We start from the raw sequence: 18822 nt of genomic DNA, 5'->3' as shown, positions 1-18822 counted from the left end.
CAGAAAAATCAAAAATAAAGAAAAAAAATTCTGAACGAACTCAAAAAAAGAACACCATACTTACAGAGAAACAAAGATAAGAATTGCATTGACTTCTCAGTAATTGCACAAGCAAATGATAGTAACATTATATTCAGTTATATATGCTTAATGTATATGTTTTATGAATATATGGATAGGCTTATGTATTCTAATATTTAACTGGAATAAATGACAGCAATGATACAAGGCATGGCCAGATTTTGTTATTATAAGGGACTTCACACTATCATACTGAAGTGTTAAAGTTTATTTGAAAGTGGACCTGGAGTGGGGCACCTGGGTGGCACAGTCGGTTAAGTGTCTGACTCTTGATTTTGGCTCAGGTCATGATATCAGGGTCGTGAGACTGAGCCCCGTGTTGCACTCCATTCTCAGCAGGGAGTCTGCTTGCGATTCTCTCCCTCTCTCTCTCTGCCCCTCCCGCTGCTTGTGTGCTCTCTCAAATAAATAACATCTTTAAAAAACAAAACAAAAAACCCCAAAAAACCAAGTTTAAAAGAATAGAAATCAATTTCTGCTCACAGACCACAACAGAATTAAACCAGAAATCAATAACAGAAACGTAATTGGAAAATCCCAAAATACAGGGGGACTAAAAACACACTTTTTTTTTTAAGATTTTATTTATTTGAGAGAGAGAGAGAGAGAGAGAGCACATGAAAGGTTCAGAGGGAGAAGCAGACGCCCTGCTGAGCAGGGAGCCCAATGCAGGACTCGACCCTGGGACTCCAGGATCATGACCTGAGCTGAAGGCAGACACTTCACTGACTGAGCCACCCAGGTGCCCCTAAAAACACACTTCTAAATAACAAATTGGTCAAAGAAGAAAACTTTTTAAATATTTTGAACTAAATGAATTTGAAAACACAACAATCAATAAGCTTCTAGCCAGGTGAACTAAAGAATCAAATAGAGAGGGGATACAAATTACTAATATCACAAATGAAAGAAGAGACACCAGTAGAGATCCCACTGAAATTAAAAGGGTAATAAAGGAATACTATGAACAACTCTATGCCCACAAATTTGACACCCTAGATGAAATGGACCAATTCTGTGAAAGACACATCTGCCAAAACTTACTCAGGAAGAAACAGGCAATTTGAATATAGGTCTTTATCTATTACAGAAATTGAATCAATAATTAATAGCCTTCTAAAACAGAAAGCACCAGGCCCAGATGAGTTGTCTGGTGAATTCTACCAAACATTTAAGGAAGAAATTATACCAAATCTCTATTTTCAATCTCTTTCTGAGAATAGAAGCAGAGAGAGTATTTCCTAACTCATTCTATGAGGCCATCATTACCCTCATACCAACACCAGAAAAAGACATTACAAGAAGACTACAGACCAGTATTTCTCATGAACACAGATGGAAAAATCTCCAACTAAATATTAGCAAACTAAATCCAGCAATGTAAAGAAAGAATTCTACACCATGACCAAATGGGATTTATCCCAGGTATGCAAGGCTGGTTCAACATTCTAAAATTAATGTAATCTATCACATTAATAGAAAATCACAGACAAAAGTATTTGACAAAATCCAACCACCATTCATGATAAAAACTCACAGTAAACTAAGAATGGAGGGGAACTGTCTCAACTTGATAAAGAATAGCTACAAAAAGCTACTGCTAACATAATACTAGATAGTGAGAAACTCCAAGCTTTCCCACTAAGATTGGGTAAAAATATATGGATGTCCTCTCTCTTTCTTTTCTTTTTTTTTTTTTCCCACTGACTTTTTATTGGCTGTGGTTATTACAGTTTCATATAATCTGTGAAGAAAGTCCTCTTTCACTTCTTTTCAACAGTGCACTCGAAGTCCTTGCTAATGCAGTAAGTAAGAAAAGGAAATGAAAGGTATACAGTGTGGGAAGGTAAACATAAAACTATTGTTCAAAGATGACATGATTATCTATGTAAAAAAAATATGAAAGAATTGACAAAAACCTCCTGGAACTAATAAGTAATTAAAGCAAGGTTGCAGGATATAAAGTAAATATTTAAAAAGTAAACTGCTTTCCTATATCTCAATAATAAACAACTAAAATTTGAAATTAAAAACACAACACCATTTATATCAGCACCCCCCAAAATGAAATATTTAGGTATAAATCTAACAAAAGTCATACAAGGTCTGTATGAGGAAAACTACAAAACTCTGATGAATGAAATCAAAGAAGAACTACATAAATGGAGAGATATTCTATGTTTTTGGATAGGAAGACTAAATATTGTAAACATGTCAGTTCTTCCCAACTTGATCTATAGATTCACTACAATCCCAGTGAAAATCCCAGCAATTTATTTTATGGATATTGACAAACTAATTCTAATGGTTAAATGGAGAGAGGCAAAGGACCCACAATAGCCAACAGAACACTGAAACAGAAGGGCAGAGGACTGACACTACCCAACCTCAAGACTTACTATAAAACTACAGTAATCAAGACAGTGTTGTATTGGCAAAAGAACAAATAGATCAATGGAACAGAACAGGGAGACCAGAAAGAAAACCCCCAAAATATAGTCAACTGATCTTTGACAGAGGAGCAAAGACAATACAATGGAGCAAAGACAGTCTTCAACAAATAATCCTATAATAATTAGACATCCACAGACCAAAAAAAAAATTCATCTAGCTGTAGACCTTTCGAAAAAATTAACTCAAAATGGGCCACAGACTTAAACGTAAAAGAAAAAAACTGCAAATACTGTAGAAGATAACATAGCCTAGAGGACCTTGGGTGTCATGATACCAACACTAAACACAATCCATGAAAGAAATAAATTTATTTAAATGATTTCATTAATCTTTAGTGATTATTAAAATTAAAAACTGCTCTGTGAAAGACAGTATCAAGAGAATGGAATACAAGCTACAGACTGAACAAAGATATCTGCAAAAGAACATTTGCAAAAGATAACATCTGATAAAAGACTGTTATCCCAAGTATACAGAGAACTCTTAAAGCTCAACAAGGTAACAAACAACACAGCTGAAAAATAGGCCAAAGATCTTAACAGACACCTCACCAAAGAAGCTATATGGATGGTGAATAAGCCTATGAAAAGATGTTGAACATCAGATGTCATCAGAGAAACGCAAATTAAAACAACAATGAGACACCACTGCACATCTACTAGAACAGCTCTCCCTGGAGCACTGACATCACCAAATGCTGGCGAACATATGGAGCAACAGGAACTCCCACTCACTGTTGGTGGGAATGCAAAATGGTATAGCCACTTGGGAAGAGTTTGGTGTTTTCTTACAAAACTAAACATGCCCTTACCAAACCAGCCAGCAGTCATGGTCCTTGGTATTTATCCAAAGGAGCTGCACACTTATGTCCACACAAAAACCTGCACACAGATGTTTATAGTAGCTTTATTCTTAATTGTCAAAACTTGGAAGCAAAGTGTCCTTCAACAGGTAAATGGACAAACTGTGGTACAGAACTAGAGAGATAATAAAAAGATCAGTGGTTTCCAAGGGACGGGTGGGGAGCTCAGAGGATTTTTAGGGCAGTGAAAATGCTCTATATATTATAATGATGGATAAATGTCATTATACCTTTCTCCAAACCCACAGAATGTACAACAACAAGAATGAATTCTAAGTAGACTATGGACCTTGGGTGATTGTGATGTGTCAATGTAGGTTTATCCTCTGGTATTATCCTTTTAACATCTGGTTGAGTGATGCTGAGAATGGGGAGGGGCAGGGGGTACGTGGGAAACTTGTACCCTCCTCTCAGTTTTGTTGGAAACCTAAAACTGCTCTAAAAAAAATAAAATCTTTGGGGTACCTGGGTGGCTCAGTCGGTCGAGTGGCCAACTCTTGATTTCAGCTCAGATCATCATCTCAGGGTTGTGAGACTGAGCCCCGCATTGGGCTCAGTGCAGAGTCTGCTTGGGATTCCCTCTCTCCCTCTCCCTCTGCCCCTCCCCCCGCTTGCTCTTACTCTTTCTAAATAAATAAAAATCTTTGAAAAACATATGCATGATATATTTTACAATAACAAATTTTTAAACTAAAGAGAAGGGTGTGGGGACGCCTGCCTTCGGCTCAGGTCATGATCCCAGGGTCCTGGGATCGAGTCCCACATCAGGCTCCTTGCTCGGCAAGGAGCCTGCTTCTCCCTCTGCCTCCCTCTCCCCCTGCTTGTGCTCTCACTTTCTCTCTGACAAATAAACAAATCTTAAAAAAAATAAAAATAAGAAGAAGGGTGTGGCCAACTATAACAAATGCTGTAAACACATCAAAAAGATGAAGACTGAGAAAAGACGTGAGATTTGGAAGCACAAAGACCTCGACAGGGGCATTTTTGAAAAAAAAAATTTCAAATACAATATTTACACAAGGACAAAAAATAAAGGTAACTAGAATAAGACAAAAGATGTGAATGTCCTTTATGTAGGAAAATGTAAATATCTATCAAAACACATTAAGGAAACCTAAGTAAGTGGAGAAGCACATACTTTTTTTTTTAAGATTTTATTTAAATTCAACTTAGTTAAGGTATAGTATTACTAGTTTCAGGAGTAGAATTTAGTGGTTTATCAGTTGCATACAACACTCAGTGCTCATTCTATCAAGTGCCCTCCTTAATGTCCAACACCCAGTTACCCTATCCCCCCACCCAATTCCCCTCCGGCAACCCTCAGTTTGTTCCCTAGAGTTAAGAGTCTCTTAGGGTTTGCCTCCCTCTCTGTTTTTATCTTATTTCATTTTTCCTTCCCTTCCCCTATCATCCTGTTTTGTGAGAAACACATATTCTTGATTTGACAATTTAATATTGTAAAGATCATTAACTGTCCCTGTATAGGTCTTTAAAATCAACACAATTCCCATCAAAATCCCCAAATGGTTTTTTGTAAGATTTGTCAAGCTGCAATTAGACTACACATGGGCAAAAGGGGTCAAGAGTAGCCAGGGTGATTCCAAAGAATACTAGAATGCTCTCTACCATCACCCCTCCCCACAATCTCTCTCTCTCTCTCTCTCTCCTTCACACACACATACACACACACACACACACCAATGTGTTTAAAAATGATTATAATACAAATAGACCAATGGAGTAAATAGAAAACCTTAAAACAAACCCAATTCTTTATGTAAACGTGATATGACAAATCTGGAACGGCCTATCAGTAGAGAAAGGACAGAATATTCAATAATAAGATCCCTACATTATTCCATCTACAAAAGTGAACTCCAGGTAAAGTTAAAGATGAAAACAAAAAGTATTTAGAAGTTACCATTATTCCACTGGGGCCGCACAGCAGAGACTATTAGTTGCCTACAACTTGTCTGTACCAATATTTCATAAGATTTTTTTTTAAGATTTTTTATTTATTTATTTAACAGAGAGAGAGAGTTAGCAAGAGCAGGAACACAAGTGGGGGAGTGGGAGAGGGAGAAGCAGGCTTCCCGCCGAGCAGGGAGCCCGATGTGGGGCTCGATCCCAGGACCCTGGGATCATGACCTGAGCTGAAGGCAGACGCTTAACGACTGAGCCACCCAGGCGCCCCCATAAGATTTGAAGTTGAACATTTCTAGAGTATCCATGTGGAAGGAACTCTGACACAGGACATCTGTTACAATACATTTTGAATAGTGAAAAGATAGAAATTATCCAGGTAACCCACAGCAGAGAAATGGATAAACTTGTGGTTTAATGTACTACAAAATTCAGATATTAAAATAAACTACATATATATATCTAGATCTGTAGCTAGATACATAGCAAAAAAATGAATAAAAAACCAAGCTATAAAAATGTTCCTTATACCATTTACTTAAAACTGTAAAAACACAAGAATACTGTTATGTTATTTATAGATACAGGCATCTGTGAAAGTATTAAAAAAATCTACAGTAAGAATTTACCTCTGGCAAGAGTAGAACGAGGAAAAGGACTTTAGCTGTACCTGTGTAGCATTTTACATCCTTAAAAGACATCTGAAACAACATCGCCAAACTTTGACATAAATAAAATTAGAACGGTGGTGGACTTGAGTATCTGCTGTATTATTTCCTGCTTGAAATACTGCATAATTTTTCATTTTAATTCCTTTTTTAAAATAGAAGAAAACCACTGTATTCTGGATTTTTAAAGGTAACTCCCAGTTGTCGGAGCACCGGTGGTGAACCACCCCACCTGCCCTGCAGCTCTGTCCGTGCTCCCCCTGCCCCAGCTGATACACCCCGAGGCTCGCTTGCTCTGGGGATGATGGCCCTCACAACAACGAGCATGATGCCTAACAGGAGCAGCTGTAGAATCTGACAAACCACTCCACAGACCTCTTGATACGAACTCATCCAACCATCTGCACCTGCACATGGTCAACTTGATACTATTCAATTATTGAAGGAACCCAATTTCTGGTTTTTCTGATCCTGTTCCTTCACAACCAAACCGCAGTTCCTTCTTCCTCCATGGTTTTGTCTAACTTCTTTTTTTGTAGGTTTTCTGGTGCCCTTCGCCATTCCTTAGAGCCCTGACCATATTTAGTCAAGTTGGATTCTGCTTCCTTTATAAAAATTCTTCCCATATATTTATGAAACTCATTCCTGAGCTCATGCCAGTCTCTTCTGAAGGGCCTCCAGACTGGTTTTAAACTCCCTCGACTCTTAGGTTGTTTTTGCAAAAGAGGTCTTCCCTTCATGCCTTTCCTTAAATTTAATTTCTCTCATTCTGCTGACTTTTCTATTTCTGTGTGGATACAAACAGAATTGGAGATCGTTTCCTGCAAACTTTTCATCTACCTTCAGAATCCAAAGTTACTGCTTTATAGAAGGTGACCTGAGCAGAGCTAAAACGTAGGTAGGTAGTTCTGGGAATTCAAACAACTAAATAAAGCGCCCCCTTTGAAAAGGTGGCCTACACGAGAGAGCATGACATAAAAGTTAAAAATAAATGCTAGGCTAGTAAATTAAGAAATATAATGTGTACAAGTAGAAAAGATTCTCACATGAGTGGTCTGACGAGCTGCTGTGTGGAACGAAAACAAAGTCATCCGTGTCACAAGAAGAGTTCTTGCTACTAGTACTGGCAGAATCTTTGGACACTTGTAGATAGTTGGGAGGACCCAATGGTGGGGAGGATAAGTTTTCTTCCTGAATATGCTGCATATCTGGAAGGGACTAAAATTAACAACATAAAATTAAAACTGGCCTAATAATAAAATGCACGTCAGAATAGCCATTCGACTAAGGAATATTGTCTTCATACAAGTGGGCATAAAGTTCAATTCCATCTTAAAATTCCAAAAAAAAAAAAAAATCTCTTTGGAAAATCTTTCCCTTAGAAAAGCACAGTTTAAAGTGTCTTTGTATAAAGACTTCTAAAATGTTTTCCAAAAATGATACTTAAAAATATATCATACCACTTATCATGTACACGTCTGCCTCTCCTCAAATTTCTGAGGGGTGTTTTTATCATCTCAACAGTCCCAGATTTGGCTCCTGGCCTAGCAAAGCAGGTGCTCAATAACTCTTCACTTGATGACCAAAACACAATGTCCAGGGACTTTAGACTAATGACATCCTGCACACATTTTAAAAAGTTTTAAACTTCCAATGAAGAAAACATTATAAACAGGAAAGCAAGAGACCATGTTTTGTAAAAAAGTAAATAAATCAATAAGGATAACTGCATTCAAGTATAGAGATTTATGTACACTCACAGAAAGAAAGATCTGGAAAACCTTACAGGTTGTGGGTATGTTCCTTTTGTTCCTCTTTTGTTAGGGGGAGGAGTGGGTTTGCAGGCGATAGGACAGGAAGGAAAGGAAAGCATTGCAAAATGTATATAAGCAAATACTCAGATGTAAGCAGTTACATGTCCTTTGGCATTTGTCTAGTTCAAGGACTCAAGTGACACCTCTAATTAAATGTCTTGATTACACAATGGTTTTCTGAAACAATGAACTTCCTAGCTTATTGTGTTAAGTCCCCTATGACCCTGTTTAACCTCTGTTTCTATTTAAGAAAAGGAAAAATACTACACAATGCCCTTTAAACTTAAACCCCCAATCTTAAACACCCAATTCACTGTTAGCGCTCCTCTGACTGTCACGGTGCAATGAAATCTGTCTCCCATCTCCTATTGTGTGTGTGTGTGTGCGTGTGTGTGTGTGTGTGTGTGAGACACAGACAAATGACATACACTCCCCTCATCACTTTTTTAAAGAGACCTTATGTGTCAAGGTAATAAAGCGAAGGGACAATAGAAAGACTAACAGGACTGACCGTCTACCATGGGCTAGACACTGTTGAGAACTTTCCACGTCTTCCCTAACCAGTCCTGTTCTGAAACCCATTTCATATATATATAAATAAACAAAGCTCCGAAGTTTGGGAAATTTGCCTGAGATCACACAGCCAAAAAGCAGTCAAGCTGAGATGTGATTCCAAGCATCTAACTCCACAATTTCTTCCCAGCGGTTTAGGCAGGCACTTTCTCAAGTAAACTTGTCTGCACCCACAGCATCTGAGCGGAAGAGATCTCCTCACTAGTCCCCCCACCCGCACTCTAAGTGTATTCCCCTCCACCTCCTCAGAGACCTGGACCAGCTCCCCCCTGCTCCTGAAGCTCTCACCCTCTCCCTTTCCTCTGGCTTTCTTCCCCTCCGCACATAAATACGTTCCATTTTCTCACACCGCAAATCCCTGCAGTCCTCTTAATTAACCATCTTCTCTCACTTCTTTACTTTTTAACAATGTCTCTCGAAATCATCAATCTTCACTGACTCAAACTCCTCACCTCCTATGTATTGCTCAACCCACCATAATCATTTTCTGCCTTCAACTGTCCAATAAGATGGTCTTTATCAGGCTTACCATTCACTCCCACTGCCAAGTCGTGTGGACACGTGCTCTATTCCTAAAGTTACCCGAGCTCTGTTTCATCTGCACTGCGGACCACTCTTGAAACTCTACCCCTTCATTCAGTGAGCCTGCTTCTTAGTCTGTTTTGTGGGTAACTGCTTCTCGTTTGTCCCTTAAAGGAGAGGGATAAGAGTGTGGAGTTCCCCAAGGTGCCACCCTGGGCCCTCTGCTCCTCACATTTTTATACTTACCCTGGCGACCACTCTCACCCTCCGGGTACCACCACACCTCTACAACCTAGGTCCCTCCGGTGAGCGTGGACTAACTCACACCTTCCCACTCCAAAGCACTCCTCCCCACACTCCCTGACTGCACGACTTCACCATCATCCATCCATTCGGTCCCCAGTTCAAGCAATTCCAGGCTCGGCAAACTCTGCCCTTCTCTCACCTGGCCCCCACCTTCCCGCAGGCCCTCATTCTCAGAAAACAAAATGAATGAACTCAGGCCCTCATTCTGAGAAAAACAAAAACAAAACAAGAAAGGTGCAATAGTCTTCAGTGTTCTCTTTTCTCTGATAGAGAGACCACTCTACTCTCTACTAGTCTCAAATCCAGCCTTCCACCCTGCTTTTTGAAGAATCGAGCTAAGACACACAGCGGGTCATAGCACACCTCCACCTAAAAGCATTCAGATGGCTCACCACAGCCAAATCCCATCAGGATATAGCAGTTCCCTGCCTCTCTAGCTTTACCTACCCCTCCCCACACCACCAATGCTCTCTGCATCCACCCAGCCTGGACTGCTCAGAGAAGCCTTGTCCACAGAACTTCCAACAACGATGGAGACATGGATCTACTAGCCATAGACAGCTATTGAACACTTGGAATGGGGCTAACATGACTAAGGAACAAACTTTTAAATTTCACTTAATTCTAACAAATTTAAGTGGGCCCGGGGGTTAGAGAATACTTTCAGTGGGTCATGCTTCCATGACTTCATGAATGGGGATTATCTCTGCCTACAATGCCATTCTTTTACTAATTCACCTTGCTAGGTCTTTCTTTAAAACTCTGCTCAATGTCCTCCCCTGAGCAGCCTTCCTGAGTTCTTGGTCTGATTTCATGCTCCCCATTCATGTTCCCACAGGCAATAAAGAGACACACACATATGCTTCCACCAACAGTGATTGCTTTACCTACCTCTTCTCCACAAAACTCAATGAAAAACTCCTTAATGTAAGAGATCTGGTCATTTCATTCATTAGTATTAAACAGAACCTTATAGAAACTAGGTGTCTAATAAATGTTATGAAACCAAGAAATGTCCAAGAAATACTATCTGAATAGCATTTAACCTATAGCCAATATCATAACTCAAAGACTGATTGGGATTTTTTTTTCCTTTCAAAGATTTCTCTGGAATCAAGTAGCAGCTGGATATTTGTGTGAGAATGTAAAAAAAGAGAATGTTGTATGTGCATGACTGTGTGTATCAACCCTCCATATGAAAGTCTACTCCAGCCATAGGAAGGAAGGGGATGCATACATAAAATTATCTTATTTTTGGCAGGTTACATTAAAAGCAAGGCCTATTAAACCATCCCATATCTCACTATCTGGAAATTGGAAACATACTGGATTTCCTTTTATTCCCCAGCTTTCTTTTTTCACTTTTTATTTTCACTTCAAGCATCAGTTTTGTTTTTTTTTTTTTTTAAGTCAGCTCCACACCCAGCGTGGAGCCCAATGCAGAGCTTGAACTCACGACCCTGAGACCAAGACCTGAGTTGAGATCAAGAGTTCGACGCTTAACGGACTGAGAGCCACCCAGGCGCCCCAAGCATTAGCTTTTAATAAAAGCCTTCTAAAAATGGTTTGCCCACCAAAGTTTTTAGCACCTAAATATGTCTCTTCTATCCCTCTGGCATGTCCTCACTCCTGTTAGCACTCCGTCTCTTCCCCAGCAGCCTGAGCCTAGCTCTGTGTGCTCTCCCTTTCAATGCTACCCCACCCAACAGAAAACCCCAACTCGCTCTCTCCAGATAAAGCAATTTCCGATTCAATGTCCCTCCTACCGGACCCTCTCTTTCTCATTCCTTGGTCATTCTACAAACAGGCTCCTTTCTTCTTGCTCTCTCCCACATCTCTCTCATAATTAGATTCTTCCCTGTGGTTCCTTTCTCAAGCATAAACTTTGCTTTTCATATCATGTCTCACAGTATCAAATATAGACCTCATAATAATAGCTACAGTTTATCAAGTACCCACTCCGGCTGCTGTCGAAGCACAGCTTCACGAAGCTTGCCTTACAGATGAAGGAGCCACGGCTCAGCTCTGGAACTGACCTGCTCCAAGTTAAGGGTGAGCAAGCAGCCTGGGCAGCACTGAAGTCAGTTGTGCCTGGCTCCAAATAAAGCCAAGTGTCTTTCCATGTTGGTACACTTCCTCTGCATTTCTCCCCAGTCACTCAAATCCAGGGTTTTCTTATATTCCAGACTGAAGCAGGAAATCCACAACACTTTTTTTCCCCCTTTTATTTTTTTTTTTTAATTCATGGGACTATGATGTCTTATTAGCCCATCTGCTTTTTCTAACTTGGTTTAAGTCTGCAGGGTTAGGCAAAAAGGGTTTTTGCCAGTTTTAGGACTCGTCTGTTTGCGATCGGCTGCTTCAGCATCTGCTTTAGCTATGGGCTGTTAGGTTTTCGTTGAAATGAATAATAACAGCAGTTGCCACTTACTGAGTACTAGGTACCAGACATTGTAGTAAAGTGCTTTTGCTCATTTATCCTTAAAAAACCCTATGAAATAGGTCAGTTACACTCGCTTTCCATATGAGAAACAGGCTCAAAGAGATTAAGTCGTTTGTTCGGGTTAATGTGGCAAGTAAGGAATGCAGAAGCTCCCAAGCCCCATGCTCTTTAACCTCTCTGAGGGGAACCCGCTAATTATACAATCACCTCCTTTTATCACTGCCCCACCCTCTGCCAGCAGAATTCAAGAAATTCATGTCTGCCAGGCTAATCTGGAAAATATTCACAATAGCTGACACAAGAGCCCTTGGACCTTCAGCTGATGGAAAAGCCTCAAGGTCACAACCCACACTGCAACAGAGATTTGGGGAAAGGGTCAGAAAAGGGCAGAGTAAAACCCTGGGAGAGTGGAGCAGAAATTCTCAGGATCTAGAAGAAGCACTTAGGTTGGAGGGGAGAAAGCCATGGAGAAAACGGCCTGGGAAGCCCAGGGGAGGGAAGAGGCTGGTGTGGAGCAACTCTTGAAGGGCTGGTAACCATCATTATGGGAACTGAAGTCAGAAGAATGTGGCTCAGAGGTCACTCACCACCACTGGAAAGTCTATGTACAATAAATATCCAAACTGATGTGATGATAGAGAAAACAGTTATAACCTATCTACTTGTGATGGGTACTCTTTGCAAATATCATCCTTCCCAACCCCTAGGGCATGAAAAGGTGAGAGTACTGTACTCCCTGTTTAGAGGAAAAGGGCCCAGAGGGGTGCCATTTCTTGCTAAAGCATACTTAGCTACATAAGGGCAGAGGTCCAAATCTAGGTCCATCTGACTCAACAATCGTGCTCTCTGCCCAAACCGCAGCAGCACTAGTAACTGCACATCAAAAGGATATCCACAATGCACTGGCAGGCTCCCTTACGAACAGAGGCAATAGCACTAACTCTGAAACTATGTTTAGTAAAACCAAAACTTACTGGTGGAGAGGCAAAACGACAAGATGGAGAGCTACCACAGGAGCTTCCAGAGACAGAGCCAGCATACACGGGCACCGGAACTGGGCAGGCTGGGGGAAGAAACACAGATGGAGAGAGACGCCACTCTGCAGAGCAATTACATGGCTTGTCTAATAGAAAACCTGTTGAAACTACGACATCTTTGTGTTGACCAAAAATTCATTCACCTACTTATTACAGCTCCCAGGGGTAAAACTACAACTGCAGCAATTACTACAACTATTTCAACTGGGATTTGGAAAACAAATGACTGTGTAATTCAATAAATAAAGCTACAGGTACTGAAGAAAAGCTCAACGAAATCTTGAGAAGCACAATCAAAAATTAATTTTGTGACACAAAATGCTAATTTTCCCTTAAGTCTGCCTTCACTCTTCAAGTAAAAATGCAAAGAAATGGGTACTCACATTTTTTCACTGGAACTTGCTCTAGAAAAGGATGGCTAAAAAACGCTTCTGTAACGAAAAAAGGAGAATGCAACCCTTAAACTGAGGTTGACTAGCAGACAGGTTAATCTTGTCGATGTATTTAACAGTGTCTTTGAGATCATAATTATTATTAACTTCTTTATGTAGCCTCCATCTCCTTCCACTGTAAAAGCCTATGATTTTTATAAGTCATCTACAAAATGATCAGATTATAATTTAAAATAATAATTGTGAATTTTGCAAACACACGTTACCAAGGCGACAGGCCCCGAGCAACCGAGGCAGACGTGTTCTGGGACCTGTGCCACCCCTGCTAAGCGCGTAGGGGAAGCCCAGCTATGGATAACTGTCCTACGAGGCAATCCAGGCCGCTGATTTATACAATAAATTCCATCCTTCTATCCCAGAAGAGATATTCCTGCAGCTGGTTTCACATTTTTTTTTTTTTTTTAAATCTGTTAAGTCTGATTTAATTTCTTTGGCTGTCCACCGAGGATAAAACCTACACAGTAAGGCTGCTAATAAGATAAAGATAAGTAAGTCGGCGAGGACATGGCCATTCATGACTTTCTTTACCTTCCTGTGTACTTTACTTTCTTTACCTCCCCGTTTCATTATTTCTTTAAAAACCCACAAAGATAATTTCCTGGGTCATGAAGTCTGAGAGCTGTATGCTAGTAAATCTCCCAGAGCAGGCAAGGAGGGCAGCACCACACCAGCGATGGGGGTTTAAATGAGGTGATACGAGATCAGGAAAAGCTTAACTTAGGGCCAGTCTAAAGTAGCTTCTGCTCGGAACGGTCCCATGAGTCTCACTGAAATAAATCGCCAAAAGCCACTCAGGGTAAATATCAGTTACAAGATTTGCTAAGGAATAGAAATGTGGAGGATTTTGAAGAAAAACATGAGTTTACTACCCGAGATCATTTTTAGAACAAAAATTAATATACGTACACATAAATGCTAGTTTGACATGTAAGATTTTTTATGCTAACTTTTGCAATGGACATAATAGGGACAAAACAAAAAAGATATAAAAAGAACTGAATGCAAATGCTCTGAAACCACATCCTCCATCAACTGCTATGGTATGGAAAATATACAAATACTTGATATGATCTATCATTTTAAAACTATTATCGATGAATATGTTGTTTCAGTATTGACCCCTATTTCTCATGGTTACAGGGCAACTCTCAATTTAATTTCTCCCTCTGAAAGATAAAAATATTTACCAAGTACACGTGCTGAAATTTAGTTCCAACTTCACGAAACTTTAAGAAAATACATACTCAGACTATTTCACCTTGTCCCTTATATGGAAACTTCTGGACCTATTGTCTCCTGAGGACATTTGCTAGGACAACAAGCTGAGTGCTTCACATAACAGTTTATTTAATCCTCACAAACTTAACGCACAGCATTATCTTCCTTTTACGGACAAGGATAAAGCACATAAAGGCCATGTATCTTCTCCAATGTCAAAGAGCTAGCAAGGTGAGGGACTAGAATTCAAACCCTGGTCTGTCTTATCCAGAAGCCTATGTGGACTTCCATAACACACACGAACAGACCAAAACTCTCGACTAAGTTTTTGCAAATCTCTATTACTATTACAATGAATTACTATTACAATGAAACATCACTTTTTTTCCTAAAAATGTCAAGATCAAAGTTAATAAGCATTTTCATTGAACATGTCTTATGGTTTTTCTGGTCTGACATTTAAATATAAGTAGTGCTGTTTTTACATATGACTGGTACGAATAAGATCGAGAAGAACAATCTCTTACATGAGATTGACAAGAACAAGTTAACAAACTGTCCCCCAAAGAGGAGCTGAGACCCAAACAATTTCAGGGAAAAAGGTTCTTTCAAAACCTTCAGGAACTGGATAATCCCTACAGTATTAAGCATTCCAAATTCTTTCATTATGCGACAAGTGGTAAAATATTGTTTGAAAATAGACTGTGTTAAGTTAAAATACTTAGAAATTTTTAGCTTTAAATGATTATAAAAAGAAGAAAGGCTCAAAATCAGTGATTCACCTTTTGAATGTAAAAATCTAAAATCACGGCCTCATGGAGCACCCAGAGCCTGCTCTCCTAAAGCCCTAGAGCCGTGCAACCAAACTGCCACGGAGCTCCCCTCCCTGTCTCCCGAAACCCCATCTTCGAGGCCAGGGACTTTTCCACCAGGATTCTGGAGTGTTTCTCCTCCTTTCCTTCTTCCTCCCAGATCTTCTCCCAAATACATCCCCAGCCCAGACCTCTCCTCTGAACTCCAGGTGCCCTTTGGGTATCCGCACCCCTACGCTGAACGCAGGTCTTCCATTTGACAGGTCTAAGCTGAACCTGGTTTGCCCCATAGCCTGCTCGAGCCACAGAGCCTCACCCATGTCCATAACCAACAACTCTATTCCTTCCCGTGCCCAGGCCAGACACCCTGGAGGCATCTTTGAATCTTCTCTCTCTCTCACATCCCACATCCAATTCATCTGTAAATACTGCTGCCTCTACCTCCAAAAAGATCCAGAATTCAAGGGACTCCCTACCACTTCTGTGGCTTTTATTCCGGCCTAAGCCCCTTCATCTCTCACTGGCGTAACTGCTGTAGTCGCTAGATTGGTCCCCCAGCCTCTGTGCTCTGGCTACCTCACTGCCCCTCTCCACATTCTGTTGGCAACAAGCAACCAGAATGATCCTTTCTAAAGATCGGTCAGATCCTATCATTCCTCTGCTCACATTCTCCCCATCACACTTTGAGCAAAAGCCCACGTCTTTAACTGGCCTTCTAACTGTTCCTCCAGCTTACATGGCACACGTCCAGCCCTGAGCATTTGTACTGGCTGTTCACTCTGCCTGGAAAGCTCTTCCCACAGACATGCACATCGCCCACTGTCTCACTATCCTGCTGTCCTTCAGTCAAGTATTTATGCAAAGGCCACTTCCTCAGAAAGGGCTTCACAGAACTTAAACTTTCAATCCCTCCCCCACCTGCATTTCCCTTCCCTCTTCTTTCCCACAGCACTTATCACCTTCTATATGGTGCGTGATTATCATTTATCCTTTGTTTGCCTCTCCCCCACGAGAAAACATGAGGACAGGGATTTTCTTTATTATTTATTACTCTATCCTCTGCACCTAGAACATAGTGAGCAGTCAATAAATATTTACAAAATAAGGGAAGAAAAAAGACAAAGAGAGAGAAAGAAATTGACTTTAATTTTCTCCTGAAAACTCTATAGTATCATTCAAAAATAATTTTTGGGGGATACACAAAAATAAAATTAGAGAGCATACAAAATTTGAAAATATTACTTACCAAAGTCCATTCTGTCTTTCTGGTTTCTCTGAAGCAAACCCAAAAGGAGATTAGCCAAATAAGGTGATGTTTCTCTGGGAATACTGGGGGAAAGGAAGAAAACAACTCCAAGTGGGTGAGTTTATACATATTAACTACATGATTTTTGCCTTCATTATGGTAAATGAAATTGTATATGCAGCTTTGCAAATACATTTTATACCAAGAAGATCTTGGTAAAGCGTCATGCCTTATAGGAGAAAAACAAAAACAAGAAACGTAAACATTAAGCAATTGCCTTTGAGAAAGGGCATCCATTCGGGAAGATTCCTGCATTGTGCTTATTACTGTTATCTGTTTGAATATCTGCAAGCATGAAGCACTTCACAGGCACAATCTTGAGTTTTAACACAACTTCAACTTGGCACTAAAATTTGCTAGCATTCTCTATTAGAAGAAGAGCCACCTCCAATTCTGTCTGGAAAAGGGCACAGCTCAAATACAAGTGAGAAACAATACAGCTTCCTAAAATCCACCAAGAAAAAGACAAACCAAAAGAAAAATGACTAATAGGAACATGCAATTCACAGAATAAAAACTACAAAAGGACATAAACAAATGAAAGAGTGCCAACTTTACCAGTAAAGAAAATAATGCAAATTGAAGAGCTAATTGGTCCTCTTCTGTTTGTGAGGCACCTGGTGTGATAACCTCCTGTGTTGGTAAAAATGTGGGGAGACAAGCACTCTGTTGTACTGCTGCATTAGCTAATTTGGAGAGCAACCCTTTTGGTCTAACAAATGGAAATTTGTAGGAGTCTATCCTGAAGAAATACACAGAAGTGTACATACACACACACACACACACACACACACACACACACACACACACACAAACTTCACTAAACACTGTTTGGAGTAACCAAAAAATGAAAACAAGGATCTGATTAAACAAAATATGATACATCCAGCCATGGAACTCTATGAGCCACTTAAAAGAATGAGATAGTTCTCTATATCCTGTCACTAAAATGATGTCTAAGGTAGATTGTACAGTAAAAAAAGGTTGCAGAACTTTGTCAAGTACGATGTAATTTTTATTGAAATATGTGTGCATAAATATGTAAATGTGTGTGTATAAATATCTACATAAGGTACAGAGCCAGTTTGTGTTATTCTAGAGAGCAGGGGAGGCCAAGGGAGGAACTGGCCTCCTAGTTCACGCACATCTGTTCTGTTTGCATCTCCCTCCCCTCAAAGAACATGTAAAACTTCTGCAGTTTTTTTTTCCTTTTAAATACACTTTACATTTTAAAAAAGAAAAAAAAAAAGGTACAGCACTACCCAGGCACCTATGATGCACCAGTAATTTTCTGATTTTGTTATAATGAATGTTCTCACATTAATGTCAACTGAATAAAGATTCAAGAATGGAAATCGGTAACACAGTTCACATAATGCTGCATTTACAGACAATAAAACCCAGCTTAACCGAACACCTACCTAGGCATTAAGCTCCTGTTTTTCTCATAAAACATCCTTAGGTCTTGAGGACTATTGGCCTGTTTAAAAAAAAGAAAAAAAAAAAAAAGGTTTTATTCCCTAGACAATGGGGAAGAAAGTTCAAATCATGTGATCCATGCTCACAGGGTTGCTACAGAGCACACATTCTGAACCAGAAAGTCCTGGGTTGTGGAAGGAGACACAGATGGGCACCAGGAACTTAAATACCTCTGGAACTGTGTGTGAACTGTGCGTATCTGGGCTCAAGGTCTCTTTGCTGAGGTCAGCCTCCCAGAGGAGCCTGAAACTTAGGAAGAGTTAAGAACCACTCCTCTGGAAGTCACCCAGCCCACCCAACAAGTACATTTTTATTGGGGAAAATCAGGGTGTATTTTCCCTTAGGACTGCCAAGGGTGCAAGGAAGAGAATGAAGCGCGAGCCTGCCTTTCAGTCCCTCCCCGGGCACCCAGCACCAGGTGGCGCCCGGACGGTAAGAACTGCTGGAGCAGCGAAGCCGCCCCTCGGCCGCCACTCTAACCAACTGGACTGAGAAATTGTGTCTAAAATGGCTGGGGCACTGATTTTATATACTTTTTTACAGAGATAAGTTGACTTTGTTCCAGTTTTCAGGTTCAAAAAACCTCTCTGTTACTGGGCTGTACGAACTCAGGAGGAATCACCATGATTCGTTCTAGAGGGTCTCTTTCTGATCGGATGTGAGGGGAGCCGAGGAGAGGGAAGAGTAACCCCAAATAATGTGCATAAAAACTAAACCATCAACCCTCTCTCACCCAGCAGCAACAGGAATAGGAAGCTGGAGATGGTTTCCGGTGATCTTCCCAACCCAGGCCCAGCCCGCACGTGGAGTGCAGGGACCCCCAAACCAAGCTAAGCAGGAAGTGCTGAACATCACTGTTCACACCATTTCCC

The 18822-nt window shown here is 40.4% G+C and overlaps 1 protein-coding gene across 3 annotated transcripts in view; it reads right to left on the bottom strand.

Moving 5' to 3' along the window:
• Positions 1 to 18822, bottom strand: part of ULK2 (unc-51 like autophagy activating kinase 2) — an 83095-nt gene that overhangs the window by 40649 nt on the left and 23624 nt on the right. For all 3 annotated transcript variants that reach the window (XM_035724568.1, XM_035724569.1, XM_035724570.1), the window contains exons 9-13: positions 17893 to 17951; positions 16412 to 16494; positions 13067 to 13114; positions 12621 to 12709; positions 7035 to 7206 (exon numbers count right to left, since the gene is read on the bottom strand). In XM_035724568.1, the coding sequence (XP_035580461.1) occupies positions 7035 to 7206; positions 12621 to 12709; positions 13067 to 13114; positions 16412 to 16494; positions 17893 to 17951 (451 nt within the window). The remainder of the gene's footprint in view (positions 1 to 7034; positions 7207 to 12620; positions 12710 to 13066; positions 13115 to 16411; positions 16495 to 17892; positions 17952 to 18822) is intronic.

This window comes from Zalophus californianus, chromosome 16 (assembly GCF_009762305.2).
Source record: "Zalophus californianus isolate mZalCal1 chromosome 16, mZalCal1.pri.v2, whole genome shotgun sequence".
Lineage (NCBI taxonomy): Eukaryota > Metazoa > Chordata > Mammalia > Carnivora > Otariidae > Zalophus > Zalophus californianus.
This window is presented reverse-complemented; position numbering and strand designations above follow the sequence as displayed.